The sequence below is a fragment of the Ambystoma mexicanum genome, chromosome 3q, assembly GCF_040938575.1.
Source record: "Ambystoma mexicanum isolate Mex_15411 chromosome 3q, UKY_AmexF1_1, whole genome shotgun sequence".
Classification (NCBI taxonomy): domain Eukaryota; kingdom Metazoa; phylum Chordata; class Amphibia; order Caudata; family Ambystomatidae; genus Ambystoma; species Ambystoma mexicanum.
The window spans coordinates 240,066,226-240,083,401 of NC_090926.1; the positions used below are offsets into that span (position 1 = coordinate 240,066,226).

The window sequence follows — 17,176 nt, forward strand, 5'->3', positions numbered from 1 at the left end:
AGTCTGCGGTCGTCTTTGGTACCAGTTCCAGCTGCGACATGGGGAGAACACTACGCAGAGACCTCGGGTGAATCCTGCAGCAGAAGACACAGGTACTCACTGGATGATGTATATCCAGACACCGGACGCCGGCATGATAGGGATCAGCTGCCGAGAATTGCACCTGACAATGGATGCACTGTTTGAATCCTGTCATATGCGTCATGCGTCAGAGGGAGGCACATCGAAAAATCTAATTAAAATGAATGACCAATCGCTAAGAAAAAAAGGAATGGACAGCAAAAAGTAACGCCCCAAAAAGGAGGGAGTCGCAGAGCACCGCAAAATTCTGACCTTCCCATTAGGCAGTAAAACGGGAACTGGCTGTGGAACGTTGGTGCCGTAGGGCTAAGGTGAGGGCCCAGCGCGCGGAGGGACGCACACGTGACGTAGGTCCTACACCTTCAATTTCCTTAAAGTGACAGCAGATATCTATTGCAGTCAGCTTTTTCCAGTCGGTCTGCAGTTGCAGGCGTGCCCCAACCTCTTATTAAGTATGATTAAGCAATTGCACCAGAATACTTTTCGAATATTAAAACTATTCATGGTGTTAAGTAGTCGTGTGTGCTGGCTCTATGACTTCATAATCTATAAACGGCTGATTTGGGTGATCATCTTACTGTTTGTAGAAATTGTGCCCCTTGTATTGGTGCCAGTACGCTGTCTTGTCTCTCTTATGCAGACAATACCGTCCCTATGGATAAGACACCTATTGGGCTTCAATAGAGTATTGAGGCCCTTGTAGATTACTCCAAGACAAATGGGTTGTCTTTGAATGTATCTAAAACAAAAATCATGATAATTGGCGATTGTAATAACAAGCCTAAACAAATGTTTATGGAAAATTGAGGGTGAATTGTTGGAAGTTGTGGATGAGTATATATATCTGGGAGTAGTAATCAGAAATCAGTTTTCTCACTTGGCCCTAAAAAGATCTATCACTCCAAAAAATGTATGCCTTCATTTCTACCAGAGGAGGATAATCGGTTGAACCACTAATGAAATTGTATAAAACTAATATCATACCAGGCATTCTTTATGTACTAGAGGCCTTTGGAGCAGGTGAAGTAAAAATGGCTCTGTAAACTTGAAGGAAACATTTGGAAAAATAGTTTAGGCTTTCCTCAATGTGTTTCAAATCAAACTGTTTGTTGTGAACATGGACTTACTTCCTTAATGACCTTGGAGAATGTTGCGGAGCACTTTGTATTTGAACATGAGGGATCAGTACAATTCCTCATCTTTGCTTGCTCACTTTGCTGCTATGATAAATGGAACTGTTAAGCCAACTTGTACAATCATGCAATTTGTTAAGGAAGTTCAAACGTTCCATGAATTGATTGAACTTAAAATTGAATCTCCCTTTAATCTGTGTGTGTGCGTAAATCAAATGAAAAGACACGCACTGCTCTGGGACAGAGAGATCTTGGTTGAGCAACTCACAAAAACCAAAGTTTAGTATATATGCGAGACAAGGTTTCCATTTCTTCGACCATTTTCATATATCATAAAAACACAATGTAGTGCCCTAAGGAAATTTATAATGAGAACAAGATTTAATGTATTACTGTGAATAGTTAGTCATTTGTGTGTGTGTAATAACATGTGTGTGAATAGTTAGTAATGTTTTATATGGAAAGAACTTGAACAAATTATTAAAAGCATGGATTGGTTTTATTTTTGTTATTCACGAGTTTGAAGTATGATGCTTTAATACTGCGTTCAATCTTGATTATGTTTTAATGTAATGCATTTTGAAATGTCTTTTGTGTATTGTTTGTGTAAAAGGTTTGTAATAAAACAATGTGCACTATGAAAAATAAACACAAATAAAAATACAAATGTAAGAACAACAGAATTGCACCAGCAAGCAATGTGAACCACGTGAGATTGCTGTAAGTAGGAAAACAGCTTAATCGAATCACCCTGCTGGAAAGGGAGATTGCAGGGACGTTGTTTTCACCAAAATGCCTGGGGTAGCGGAAGCAACATCATACAACCCTTGATCTCTGATGACATCACAGGAATTGAAGTCAATGTGATGTCATTTGACCCCACCCTGAAGTTGCATCACCGGAAGTTTTGAAACACGACCTTTCACCCTTAGACAAAACAGGAAGTGGCATCGCATAGCATTGTTCCTAAGTACACTACGAAAAATATGGTTATGATATCACAATAATGGTATGTACATTTCATACAAGAATCGATCAACATATCTATTGTTATATCAGTGTGTATAGGCCCATATTACCAAATTACTGTGAATGCAAACAGCGGTCCAAGGCCAAATGATGATCATGTGTTATTACATAGCACTCACGCTTAAGCGCTTTATATAGAACAAATATACATACAAAATCACCCAGACTGGGTTGGTACTCAGTTATCGTCCTGAAAGGTCTGAGTTGAAGTGTTTAGGAACAGACTAAATCAGTCACTCACCCCCTGAAGTGTGCCTGAAATAAGCCTTTAATAGTTTTAGAATTATTGTATAGCATTTCTGAATGACAAACTATTTGTTATTCTAATTCTTTCGTATTTAGGGTCACTGCTCAAAGTGTTACAATTGTGGATCCCCCTGTTTTTTTTTTTAAAGAATCCTGAACAAGAAAGCCAACCACTCCAGAAGCAAAGAGTCACATGATGCTGGCCACAGCGCAGGAGCTTACAAAAATATAATTTTTTTCAGGGGTAGCAAAGGAGACCAGAGGGGTAGCAGGGGATACATCAGGAGATGCACCTGCGACCCCTGGCGACCCCCAAATGTCGTCCCTGAGAGATGCACCTATGACGTTAATCGTGAACATGTACTATATTTATGATGACTTGCGGGGCTCACTATTCTAATAGAAGTGAAAATCACATTCTAGCCATTCAGCTCCCATTCCACACTTAAAAATAATAATTAAAGCCAACAAATTTCAAAGTTCGAATTTGACCAGAATTTCAATGTTAGAGGTCACACATTGCACATTTAAAAAGTTGAGAACAATGGGCCTCATTACACGATAGGCAGTAAGGGTTTACCGGTAACGGTATTTTACCGGTACCGGTAAACCCTTACCGCCTTACTACGAGGTCCCTTTGCGGGTTGGTACATTAACGCCTGCTTTTAGCAGGCGTTAAAAAACGAACCCGCAAAGGGACCGGGGTGATAATTACGGTACCGCAATTTGCGGTACCGTAATTAGCGCCTTCCCCATTCCCATTATGCCCTATGGGGCAAAAATGGGAATGGGGAAGGGCAATGGAAGAAGGAGGAATTACCGCCTTCCCAACCTTGGAATAGGGCGGTAATTCCCCTTTCCTCAAAGGCGGTACCGGTAAATTACCGGCATGAACCATGGCGCTAATAGCGCCATGGTTTACCACCTACTGTGTAATGAGGCCCATTGTCTTCTATCTCTACTCTCTCTCTCTCTTTCTTTGTCTCCCTCTCTCCCTCTCTCCTCTCCTGTGTATTTTTTTCTCCAAACCTCTCTCCATCTTTCCATTTCTACTTTGTGCCTTGTTTCTCCTACCCTACCCTCAAGGTCTTTCTCAGTAAGTGCTGACAGCCATGCGTTGTATTAATACATATTATTTGCTATGCTTCACGAGAAATGGTTAATTTAACTTGGGGGTTTAAAAATTAAGGTTAGAAAGGCACATCTAAAACAGGCACTAGAATGCGAGGAATTTGCCACACTCTGAAACAGTACCATAACGTAGCATGGTAAATGCATTTCTACAATTTTTTAAAAAAGTGAGCAATTAGTAAAACGTTAGATTATTGTTAATTGCAACTTTCACCACAACGTCGTCTTGGTACTGAACACATAGCAACTCCCTAATCGCCTCACCTTCTTAACAGCTCCTACATTGATGGAGAATTTGCCTTTAAATCTCTCCTGAATAGTTTGATGGTCGTCAATGGTCCTTACATTACGCAGAAACAAGTTCCATATTGCAGCTCAAGTAATGAAAAAACACAGCCGCCCAGCTGACACATTCTACATAAGGACAATTAATTGAATGCAAGCAAAGGCTGTTTCTGTCGAAATGTATCAACCAAAATCTTTGTCCACTTTCCATTAAAAGGCATGAGACACCATTCAGACTGCATTGAAGTCACCGCAACTGCTGATTTAGTCAGTTCAAATATCTCAATGCTGACAATACATTCTTAAAAGTAGCTAAGCAGTCACACTCGGCACTTTTCACAAGTGTTTTGTCAGGTTCAGAGGGCGCCCTAGGAAGGTAGTGTGGCCGTATCCCAAATGACAAAGCATTCATGCTGCCATCCGCTGAACCAGGGATGGGAAGGAGAGATAAGGAAAGATGTCACAAAGCATTTTAAAGTTAAAAAATCCTTTTACAACCCTGGTCACCACCTTAGGTGCCATAGAAAGCTTTGTATCAATATGGACTCAAAGATTCTTCAACAGAGGAGATGGTTTTGGACCATTGCCCAACTGTTGGTGTAAGACGTGTAATGACCAGGCCTCAATGGAAATATCCAACAACTGCATCTCTGTCGTGGTGCAGTTCATTTTGAGACTATATTTATTCATCCGTTGGTTAAAGCGCTTTGGTTTAAAGCGCTATATAAATTCAATAAACATAAACATAAGCATAATAATCATAAGTAGCTAAAACGTTTGCAATAGGTTTCTTGCTTCAGGATGTATCTTTAAACTTAAGTAAATCCTGTTGAAGAACCTTTCTCCAAGGGACACTTATCAAAATGCACCTCAGCGCCCTTGGATCTATTGCAGCGATATTTCGTGTCGCATGAGTTGCGCAGCAGCGGAGAAAATGTGGTTCCTCCAGTCCGCTTTATAAATCAAAGAAGAAAAACGTTGTTGCACTCTTTCTTTCATGCGCCACTTAAACAAAGAAAACTCCACTGAATTGGAATATAGAGATACATTTCTGTATTGGTGCGGGTAAGTGCCCTTTGTGATGACACGTGTTTCAACACGGACAGAATGGTACGGAGGTGTTAATGCGCTACTGCAGAGGCTGGGATTGATCCCGTGAATCTTTTTGTTAAACTGAAAAGCAACGTTCCAAATTAAGCAACTTATAATATTGGCCCTGATTTGAAAAAGACGGCGTGGTCCGTTGAAACATGTGTCATCACAAAGGGCACTTACCCGCACCAATACAGAAATGTATCTCTATATTCCAATTGAGTGGAGTTTTCTTTGAAAGAGAGAGTGCAACAACGTTTTTCTTCATATCTTTAAAATTAGATGGTCATGGCGAAGGGCATGGCTAGTGAGCGGGAAAGAAAGGTTGCGTTTTAAAAGATACAGTGGCCATGGTGAAAAGCTGTGCTCCCTGGCCAGTCTGAAGGCCCTGGCTAGTGGGCTCAAAAGACTTGTGGCCACTTAGATGATCCAAAAGAAACATATTGAGAGAATATGCACAGTGGACATGGCTGAAGACTGTGGCCACTAGCCATGACCGTGAACCGTATTAAACCTATGGTGTAACAAAACCCTTGAAATTCATTGAAAAAACCTTAGTTAAGGTGCAGTTAATGTGCATTATGGGGGACATCAAAGGAAGCGTTTCGAGTTAAGCTGGTCATGACTTCTCATATCCGCTGTATTTTAAGGGTTTTGTTGCGTTAAATCTGTGCAACTTCGCAGCACCTTAAGTAAGGTTTTTCAGTATGTATATATATTTGAAGTTAAGTTCACAAAAAAGAAGTCTTCGCTCCTCAGGAAAGGTTGACAAAATAATTCCCCAATCATTCCAACCGAAGCCTCTCCTTGCTTACCACCTGGAAGAATTCTCTCTCACCCCTGCCAAATCCATCCTGTACATAAACTGTGTCATTTTGATGGCTGTGCAATCAACACTTGCTTGTGCTAGTACAGCTTTCCTCTACAGCTCCAAAACGTAATTTCTCTCGTCGACGAAATTGAAAAAAACAGCTATTGAAATATGTTAGAAATTGCATTTCACTTATCTTTTGTAACCTTTTTTCAATTCAGGATTACTTTGTATAATGGAATTTGCCCCTTTGCGTTGGCACTATTACTCCATAGTTAAACAAATGAACACTGACCCCTGTAAGTAATGTAGATAAATGAAGAAACACTGAATGAGCTTAATTTCTATGTTCTACTTTCTTTGTCTTACTTCAGGCTTACGGCAGCTGGACCAATGACCATTTGTGAGTATTTTAGTCTATTTTCCGTGGCACGGCTCTATGTTTATTCTTTCTCTGTGGTAGCGTTAGGTTTCTACTCTAAACAATACAAAACATTTTTTTTTAATGTTTACTTTTCAGCTGTGGTCAGATCTGGAGCAGGTGGCACAAACGTGATGACCAGCGGCGGCATTTTGGGCACCGGCAGTGGCCTGGGCGCTGGCAGTGGAAGCCTTGGTGATGGAGGGGCATATGGTTTTGGAGTGCGAAGTGCAATGGGTTATGGTATGGGTGCTGGAGCAGGAGGCGGGTTTAATGCTGGTAGTAGTGGGTTCAGCTCTGCTGGGGGTAGTTTCAACCAAGGAGGGGGTTCTATCAGCACAGGAGGTGGTGGGTACGGCACAGGAGGTGGTGGCTTCAGTGCAGGCGGGGGTAGTTTTGGCCCAGGAGGTGGGGGCTTCGGCACAGGCGGGAGTGGTTTCAGCGTAGGAGGAGGTGGTGTCAGTCTTTCGGGTGGAAGAGGATTTGTATCTGGGGGTGGAAGCAGTTCTAGTATGAAAATGTCATCGTCTACTAGCAGAGCAAGCTTCAGGAATTAAAATATAAAAACATTGCCAGTGTTAACTGAACTCGGGGAATCCATGCAAATGGTATCCCTCATGCCGTCAATGTGGTAGTGTGCAGAGGCCCATTCTGTATCCCTGGCATTGCTCAATCAATGTTTATTTCATGTTTCCATGGCCATAATTAGCACTGTGCTTGCTGAACAGAAATGAATAAGTCCACATTTTCTTGCAGTTATATAGCTATACCTTCTTTAAACAGAGTCACAGTCAAAAGGGGATCTGGACTTGCAGTGGTGGCACCGGCTTCAAAGTTTTAGGTCAAAAGCAATGTAAGCTCTCATTGTGTGAACCATTTGAACGACTGTGTCTTAGTTGCACCATATACTAGTGGTTAGTGTTTAGAAGCTAGATGTGCTTGTCTGATTAAAAATGGGAAATATTAATTCACCACTGCCAATGTTTGTGCAATACTGCAGCAATCTCTTGTAGAGTGCCATGCAATGAATTCATCCTATAGACAACAACAGAACATAATCGAATTTAGAGAAGCCAAACCTCTGCTTTTTATTCATGAAATAGTAGCAGCTGCTCGTATAAAGATGTGTGCACGAAAACTCTGTTTGACTCCTTTATGGGGATGGAAAACAGCAGAAAGCAGCATTTGTGTGATTTCTGCAATCAGTAATACTGCTACCGGTTATTTGACACAAACCAATGTTGTATGATTCTTGAATTTGTATTTTATTCAAATAAAGACAATTTTAAGAGCTTAATGCATCACTACGTTGAAGTGTATTGTAAATAAAGAAAAAGGTGAAAACTACTCACTACAAAATCTGTAAGGCTGTAAAGTGTAAGGCTCTTTCAGTACATCAGAATATCCTGAAAATATCCTCAGGCCTAAATGAAAGGACTGGAAGTTGTGTCATGCATGTGTCTTTTTTCTAAGCTGTCCTAACAATGGGCAGCATTTTCTCCCTGCACATTTCACCCTGAGTTGGATCAATGTAGTCGCCTCAAAATAGTATATGTAAGGAAGTGACAGAAAGATTCCAATGTGAAATAACGGATTCCACAAAGACATGAATGCACTTTATCAGGAAAGCAAGTTTATTGAATGCTGACCACCGGGATGGGCTAGTCAGTTCCTTGGAACTAAAAGCTAACCTGATTCTCTCAGATAGACAATTTACATAAACACAAATATTTTGTTACAAAGTCATCCCCCAGCCGCCATTGGCTATCTCTAATACAAAGCAATTTAATCCCCCTGGCTCTAAAACCCCATTACATACCTTCACAAAGTACAATTCCAAAGTACAATGAGATTTTCTTTCATTGGGCCTCATAAGGGGTTGGGTGGAGCAACGAAAATGTGGCGGTAATGCTATAACCGCTGCATTGATGCTCTGTCCAATCCCGAGCTTTTTTTAAAATTCATTTTGAAATGTTTTTATTAAGTGCATATGGTACTGAGCAATCCCGAGCATTGAGTTGGAGCTTTGTGTTGGAGGTACATCTCCAGCTTTCTGCCCATCTTCGGCAGTATTACCACGGATGATATCACAGAAAATACCCCTAGAGCTCTATGGACACACAACGCCAAAAAATGGGGAATTACTGCCTTACCACTACTTAGAATCAGGTGCTAATAGTGCAAGACCGAGTAGCAGTAAAGCTATTCGTGTTGGCGGTATCCAAGAGCAATTACCGCCGGGATACCGCTGGGATACCGCCAACCTCATGATAGAGCACATAGTCAGTTATGACATACTCCACATAATACATTTATCATTCTGAATAACTCAGTTTATTATTCAGACCATGTGACAGAAACCCATTATTCCAGATGGTGATTGTGCAAGGCTTTCCATAAACACTTCAAGACAAATGGAGGGAGAGAAATAAAAAGGTAATCCTTTGAAGCAGCAGTAAAATCCAGATGCTTATGTGTCCCTAATTATCTTTCCTGCATTCTTTCACATAATTCTAATTGTGACTGCAACCTCAAATCATATAGCCTTCGGCATACATTCTGCTTATTTCCCTGAAAGACAATAAACCATCAGCTCTCAATTTAACCCTCCAAGTAACTGGACCTTTCTGGTCATCAAAAAACAAGCCTTCATGCTCCAAGGGAAATTACTCTTTGTATCTAAGAACCCAATCCGGCCATAAAAACCTAACAAAATGGCTTTGCATTCCGTTATCGCCTTCAGCCCCTTGCAATGTGATCACAGCAACCCGTATGCAGTTCGCTTCCAACCCCCTTTCATGACCTCGGTCATCCAGCTTTCCAAACCAGGCAAAAGCCCATCTCTGCAAATCCAGGGACTATGCAGCAAATTAAGACTCCAAGTAGGTGAAACCTGCATTCTGCTATTTTCATGTGCCCACAATAATCAACCCCATATTTCCAGATGCTGTAAATGTGTCTGCAATCTAAACCATTTTCGTATTCTCACATATTAGTTTCCCCTTTAATTAACCCCTCTCTCACATGCATAAAGCTCCCCACTACATACTTCTCACTGCTACAAATTATACATTGCACAATACAATGTATCCATGCTACTGTTACTCGTGTTGCTGCCTACTGTAACTCTAAAATGTATCCAACTAAAACACAAAGTAACACTCATTTCAATTCTTCTAACTACATGGAACATATTCAGTTGCAACATTACATCCAACCCAACCGCACCATGGCCTAGTGCAATTTACATAGTGTCAACCTCTTTCCCGTGTTGGGACCTAAAACATCTTCCCCAACATTCCCCTCTTTAGTTATTTTATTAACTACCAAATACATTTCTCGTCCCTTGACAGAACCACCTCTGGGAACCCAAACCTTACAGACATCCTGCATGCTCTTTCCACTTCAAGCATATTCCTTTGGTGTACAAGACAAAAACAACCACCCACCATTTTTCCCACAATCTACCCAACACTCCACATAACTATTTAAATCGGGTGGAGGACACAAAGCAACACCTGGAGGCTCAAGCAAATCTGACTCAGTCTTCGTGCCTATATGAGTTGAAATGGCAGTGGCTCTACCTGTGGACAGAGTGACCGACATAATAGCGGTTTATTGAAGTAACTTAGCAGAACAGCATCTTAAAAGTACTTGGCAGGAACAGAACAGGACAAGCAGAAAACCAAAAAGGGGCACCAGTATCTTCACAGTCAGACACAGCCATGATGGAACCCAGGCAAAGAGCGAATCGAACCAAGTGTCATCTTTGATTCCAGCCTCTCTCTCCATGGCCTCATGCAGATTAACCAGTTGAATTAGTCCATATAGGGTGATCTAGAGCCATTTAACGTTGACAATGGCTTTGACACCCGGAGCCAGGAGCAAGGCGAAGACCATCACCATCCTACTAAAGAGTCTGAGTGCTCAGGTACCTTTTTTAATGCCTCTAAGGAAGCCATTGAGAGTTACTCGCTGTGGGTACACTGTCTCAAATGTTCAGCCGTTTTATGTGCTTCAACAAACTACAAGATGAACTTTTGGGAAAACCAGGACGGGGGAGTGGGTGGTAGCAATGCTGCACACTCCCTTCCAGGCTTGTGTGAGTTGATGGTAAGCTAGGGTCTCTCTGACCCAGAAGTGAGGTCCCACCGGCCAAGCCCGCAATACACAAATTTCTGGTACAGTTGGTATTATTCCCAACTGTTATTGTGCAATTGTCCCCCTAATCATAAGGAAAAATGTGTAAGTAACTGGATCTTAAAAGGTTTTTCTTGTGGCTCCAGCGGTGTCAATTTCTTTTTAACGTATACATTCCACATTTCTGAACATTCCTCATTAATGTTCTCCACTTGTTGTTCAGTAAACTTTCCCCTTCCATGGCTTTACAGCTCTTCACCCCTGCTCCCATTTGTTGTGTATGAAAACAAAACCATCTAATTTCTACTGTGATCGCTTTCTACATCTTATATCTTCGTGCTCCTTTTTCTCCTTTTTCAAACATTCATGTTCCTCGATTGGTATGATAGTAGCCTGAAATGCTTGTCCCTGAAATAAGCCCCTCATTCTGCTCATAGATAGGTTCACCACACTATGTACTATCTGTGGTGACAACTCGTCAGCAATAAATACTCTTGGAACACCAGAAGGATGAGCAAATAGACATAACAAGAGTCTGCTGCCTTTTCCCGCCCCACCCTCTTCATGTGTTTATACCACAAACAGGCAGGAGCAAAGTCATGCACATTCACCAGACTTTCCAAACCACCCCTTCATTTACAATTTAATTTGGGTCTGTATCTCGTTTTGTTCGGGTTTTAACATATAGGGTTTTGAAACCCTATAACTCTAACAGACATATTATTAATATTTACATCATTATCCAAAATTGCACCAAAACAGAGAAAAGAAAGAAAAAAAGGAAAGACTGACAGATGCTGAAGCTCCAAAAACCATAATCTGGCTGGCCACCTCAGGGCTATGAACAGGAGAGTGCAATTCGACGTGTTCCTGAGATTGCATCAGAGGAAGAGGCGGGAAGGCGAAGGCCCTCATGTTGTGCCACAGAATCTCAAGAGCATCCCCCAGGGAAGAAGCTCCAAGCCAGTTCCTGGAAGCATAATGAGGAAGTTTCCTGGTCAATGACATCGCAAAGAGGTCCACTTCTGGTGTGCCCCAACAGTGAAAAAGTTAGGAGAGGATCTCCGTGTTCAGCTCCCACTCGTAGCTGACCACCACTCACCGGCTGAGAGAGTCTGTCATAACATTCAGCTGGCCCGGAATGTGTACTGCCAACAGCCAAACGCTTTATGGCCCATTCCCAAATCTGAATGGCTAGATGTAAAAGGGGGGGTGACTGGTACCCCCCTGCTTGTTGACGTAAAACATGGATACCGCATTGTCCGTGCAGATGCGGACCACCTTGTTCACAATCCCTGTCTTGAATGCTTTGAGTGCCAGGAAAATCACCAGAAGCTCCAGATAATTTATGTGAAAGTGACTGTCCTGCGGCGACCACAGGCTGAAAACCTTAAGATGATCCATCGTCGCGCCCCACCCGATAAGGGAGGAAGGAGTCAGTCGTAATGGTCACCTGAGGGGAGGGATCATGAAAGGGCGCACCCACAGACAGATTGCTGGAAGAAGACCCCCAGAGGAGATCTTTCATCATGCAGGGTGGAACCGGAACCATCTTGGTGCCCGGGTCCACTGCCTGAAGCCAGGTGCTCCGAAGAGCCAACTGTGTAAGCCGCATCTTGAGACGCGCGAGGGGAAGAGCAAGCACGCACAAGGCCATGAGGCCCAGAAGCCTCTGGAACCACCAGGCGGGCATGCTTTCCGACTGAATGAAGACTTGACACGTGGACCCTATGTGGTTAACAGATCCGCCACTCTGTCCACTGTCAAGTACACTCTGCAGTCGATCGTGTTCCAACGGAAACCCAAGAATATCAGGTCCTGAGAGATCGTCATGGAGGATTTCTGCCAGTTCACTGACAGCCCAAGACTGAACAGGAGCTGAAGGGGAGACTGAAGATTGCTCGAGGCTTTCACCGGACAAGGACTGCGCAGAAGCCAGTCGTACAAATATGGATACACATGAATACCCTGTAGCCTTAAAAAGGCCACGATGAGTGACATCATCTTTGTGAAGACACGATGTGTGGAACTTAGACCAAAAGGGAGCACTCGAAACTGGTAGTGCTCCTCTCCCAGGGAGAACCGCAGATATTTCCGATGTAGGCTCCAAATCAAAATATGCATATAAGCATCCTGAAGGTCCACAACGCTGAGCCAGTCGCCCTTCTGAAGAGAGGACTTTATTTGGCAGGGCGTAATCATCTTGAATTTTTCTTGGGGAAGTGAAAGATTGAACTGGGAAAGGTCTAGAATGGTGCGCAGGCCAGCCTGGTTGGGTTTTGACCCCGTAAACAGACGAGAGTAGAAGCCCTCCCCTCGTTCCACTAGGGGAACAGGTTCTATAGCCCTGAGATCTAGAAGCTTCTGGACCGCGGCTCTGAGGGAGGGTGTCCCCGACTGCTGAAAGAGAGGATTTAAGGGTGAGGTAGGAGGGAGGGGCAAGCGGAAGCCCGCCCGAGCGATGGACAAAACCCACCGGTCATCGGTGATGGTTTGCCACGTCTCCAGATGAGACGAGATTCGTCCTCCCACTGGAGTCTCGTGCAAGCGCCAAAAAATATCATTTTGCAGACTTTTCGTCGAAGAGACTACCTGTCCCTGAAGAAGAGGCTGACGCCCGGGAGGAAAACTGGTCACGTTGCTGCCTCCAGCAGGTGTTACTCGCCGGAGGATCAGTCCTGCGCGACCTGCAATCTTGGAACCCTCTAAAGCCTTGAAGAAGATCGAGGTAGTGACCCAGATCTCTGACCTTTGACTGGGGCCTTCACGAGCAGCGACAGAGACTTGGCAGTTTGCGTGCTCGCCTTAGTCTTGGTGAGCTCATCATCCATTGAAGAATGAAACAACTCTTTGCCATCAAAAGGCAGGTCCAGAACTTTATCGTGGACCTCCTTCGAAAACTTTGTTGCATGAAGCCAAGCCTGAAGAGAGCAGTCCAACCCCAGGATGAGGCCACGAGCTGAGGTATCAACATGATGCGCAGCATCGTCCAGCATATCCTGTGCCAACATTCTAGCGTCTAACAAGCCGCCTTTAAAGTCTTCTAACCTGTTGACAGGAATGAACTCCTGGAAGTCAGCCAAATCTCTCCACAGTTTCATATTTGCCACCGCCAGGATGAGCTCTGCGTTGGCTTGATGCAATTGCAGCACAGAATTGGCAAAAATCTTCTTCCCAATGAATTGAGTAATTTGTCCTCCTTGGACAGAACTTGAGCCGCAGCTTCGGAAGTCACAGAGGCTGGCTTAGATTGCAGAGTGGCGGCCGCTACCACCGTCAAGGACGAGAGTGGGCATGAAGCCAAGGCTACTTCCTCGGAGGTGTGAAGACTGTAACAGGCATCAATTCTTTTATTTATGTGCAGCCCGGTGTGGGTTTTATCCCAGACCATGCGGGCCTCGGCCAGACGTCCCTCTGAAGGAACAGGCCGGTATGCTCTTGTGGAGACAAGGTTAGTGCCCCCGAAAGCACCCTTTCCTGCGGAGCGGGTGCCTCAGGCACTGGTATGTAAAGGAGTGACATCATGTCCAGTAACAGGTCGTGAAATGCTCGTACAGAGCGGGGCTGGTCCTCACTGTCCTGATCTGCCAAAGGGTCGTCTAGAGCATCTGGATCCCCCGACTGCGACAGGCTTCAGATTGACATCACGCTCTGCTGAAGACTTGTCCACTGGTGACAAGGGAGGCAGAGGTGAAAGAGCCGGAGGAGGGCCGGGAGGCAGTGGAGGTGCTACCGCCGGGGCGACAGGTGCCGTGACAGGAACTGTTGGGGCAGGCAACGGAGTCTGAGGGCAGATTTCCCTAAAGAGGCCCTTAAAGTTCTCCCTCATAACCCCACGAACATAGAGAAGAGGGCTGCCAAGAGAACCCGCCACCAACCAGGTCTACATAGACGAATGGGACAGATGTAGGAGGAAGCGAGACCGAATGTGGTAGTGGCGTCCGAGCACGCCAGTCATAGGAAGGGGGAACGGATTCACACTGTCGCGTGGATAAGGTTGTCCACCAAAAAGAAGGTTCCCAGCACCCGCCGACGATAGGACAGGTGTGAGGGAAGAATCCAAAATGGCCGCCGTAGACCACAAGAACGCCCGCCATTTTGTGAACATCTGAGGAGAACTGCGTCACATATGTAGATGAGGCAGTTGACTCCACAGATTGGTCAGGGGACTTGACTGAAATTTTAGCCTTTGCACAAGGATCCTCGGCAGAGCCGGTACTATGGGGCCTCGGATGTTTAGTGGACATCTTGTCCCTGAAATTAGCCTCCAAAGGAGGAACCTCAGCAATACTGGTAACACAGGAGTTACGGTCGACAACCTCTTCCTGTGCCCCCTCAACAGAACCGGTAACACCACGAGGGCTCGAAAGTTGAGGAATCCACCTCACAGACAAGACCATAACCGGCCTCTCAGTTCTGTTGGTACACACCATAGCCTCGTTAAGAGGAACCTCGGAACAGAGGCCGGTCTTAATAACTCCCCCGAGAGGGGCCTCAAACCGTGGTTCAGTACAGAAATCCTCAACAGAGGCCTCAGGGTGCACCCGGGTGTCTGTGTGGGAAGCTCCTGACAAGGAGACCTCGTAGAGAACTTCGGTACCCAACGCCTCAGCACGACTGTGCTGGCTATTAGCACCTGATCGGTGAACCTCAGATCGTGATCCGGTATAGGCAGGCCCCTCACTGAAACCCTCGTAGAAAATACTGGTACGCCTATTAGGCCTGTGAGGCACCTCAGTGAAACCCTCAGTACCAGTGCTTTTTAAGCCCCTCCCAGACCAGGAGGACCCCGGTAAGGACTCCCCCGGCCGGGGTGCCCTGAAAAGTAAGGAATTTACCAGGCGTCCCTTCTTTCCGTCGATGAAGAGTTGGAAATGCGGCGGGGGAACTTTCTGGAAGATCTCCTCCCACCGACGAAGACGACGTTGAAGTGCCCGGACCGAAAGGGAGTCACAGAAGAAACACGAGTCACAACGGTGATCCGGTCCCAGACACTCCAAGCAGAGAGAATGGGGATCCATCCTAGCATAGACGGAGGACTACGCAACTGCAGAACCGGAGCAGGAGAGGACAACGGGAAGGTAAAAAGCTTCCCGGTGATGCTAGTGCATCCAGCCCCATCCGCGCGGAGAAAAGGACTGAAGGGCGATGCGTGGGGCAGAGCTAGGGAGGGCGGGGTTACGGCCGCGTTCGGTACCCCACGAAGAAAGAGAAGGAGGACACATTTTTCAATTTGATGCTTTTTTTACAAAAAGTGCTCCGGTCCTGTCCCACAGGACGGAATGTCCCCAAAAGATTGAAAGGGACGAAAGGGGACGGGACGAAGGAGTACTGTACGTACCAACCCATCTGTTTTGCATGAAATGCCACTGTGTTCCCCCTGTTCTCATAGTAACATAATGGTCTTGTATATGCCCCCATCTGTTTCCTTTGACATATGATAATACGTTACTCTTGATATAATCACACCTGGCTTCAATTTAATCATAACTTGTTCTACAGTCCTGCATTATGCGTATACTTTATCCACATGTGTGCTGACACTTCCAAGAGGCCTTCCAGCTGTTGCTTTGCCATTATTTGTGCTAAAAAGCATGCTATGAGTAGTACGGCCTGATGTTCAACAGTGTTAAATCTAAAACTCCATTCATTCGTCCTGGTTGGTAATACTGCTGTGAGCAAGCAGAGACACTCTTAGGCTTTGGGTTATATCACTGGACACCTGAGCCTTTGTCCAACAGTGATGTCCCACTCTGGCCCTGTAGTATAGAAAACTTTAATCTTTTCTCTCCTGATTGATTTATTGAGAGTGTTCATTTTGCTTTGCATCACTTATAAAACCATGTGCTCATGGGGGGCGTTGTTGCGCATGGGAGAGAATGGTCACTCCCGTGTGAGCTCCGGCGGAGTCCAGGGCCGTAATGCCGAAATAATCACAACGAACAACTGGTTCTTCAAGGATTCAGCATAGAACGTGTCGCACTACTTGCTGGTCGGACACACAAAGCAGGGAGGCGAACGATTGAGGGAATCCCGACTTACAGCACCATTTGGATGTAGCGCATGGCAGGAGAAAGAGGCCGGAGACACGCCGAGGACTGAAGGGAGGAGCCTGCCATTGATCCACACGAAATGGCGGCGAGTCGCAGGCGCTCTGGGGCCCGTTGAGCACCCGCAGACCCCCCCGGACATACTGCAGATGCTGCAATGAAAGAGGCGAGGCTCGAGGGGCACCTGGCAGTGGTGCCAAGGAGGTGAGAGGGGGCTACGCAGCCTGTCACGCCACCGCAGCAGCAAACGGCCGCCAGATACACGACGCGCCCCTTGGATGGTTAGGGGCTGCGCCAGGGGGGGCGTGAGGCCCGGCTGCCCTTGGGTGGGCCTGGCGCACCCTGAAAATTAGAAAATATTTCCCCCCGTGACAACAAAACACTTTACCATACCGCGGGGATCGGGGCAGGACCCGCTGAGCCCTACGGCCGCGCAAAGCACCAAGCAATGACGCCTTGAAACTACGTGCGTCATAAACCTAATGAAATCACACAGGCGCTAATCAGCATCCTCCCATTGCCACCCAACTCTCAGAGGAAATGGCGCAAGGCCACTTATGAGAACATCTGGAGAGGGCAAGAGGAGTCAACTGAGCACACGTTGAGAAAACACTGCAGGGGAAAAGAACCTCAAGTCAGACAATTTAGGAATCCAAAGTGTACACTTGGCTCTCAGGAGGCAAGCGACAAAGAGGGGTACCCCACATCGTATGAATCAGGGATCAGAGGAGAGCAGAAACACGCAGGAAGGCCTGTA

The 17,176-nt window shown here is 45.4% G+C and overlaps 1 protein-coding gene across 1 annotated transcript in view; it reads left to right on the plus strand.

The window, feature by feature from the left end:
• LOC138582386 (keratin, type II cytoskeletal 5-like) overlaps positions 1 to 7,526 on the plus strand; it is a 72,006-nt gene extending 64,480 nt beyond the window's left edge. The window contains exons 8-9 of the mRNA XM_069653651.1: positions 6,183 to 6,211; positions 6,329 to 7,526. Of these exons, the coding sequence (XP_069509752.1) occupies positions 6,183 to 6,211; positions 6,329 to 6,786 (487 nt within the window). The 3' untranslated portion in view covers positions 6,787 to 7,526. The remainder of the gene's footprint in view (positions 1 to 6,182; positions 6,212 to 6,328) is intronic.
• Positions 7,527 to 17,176: the final 9,650 nt, after the last annotated feature.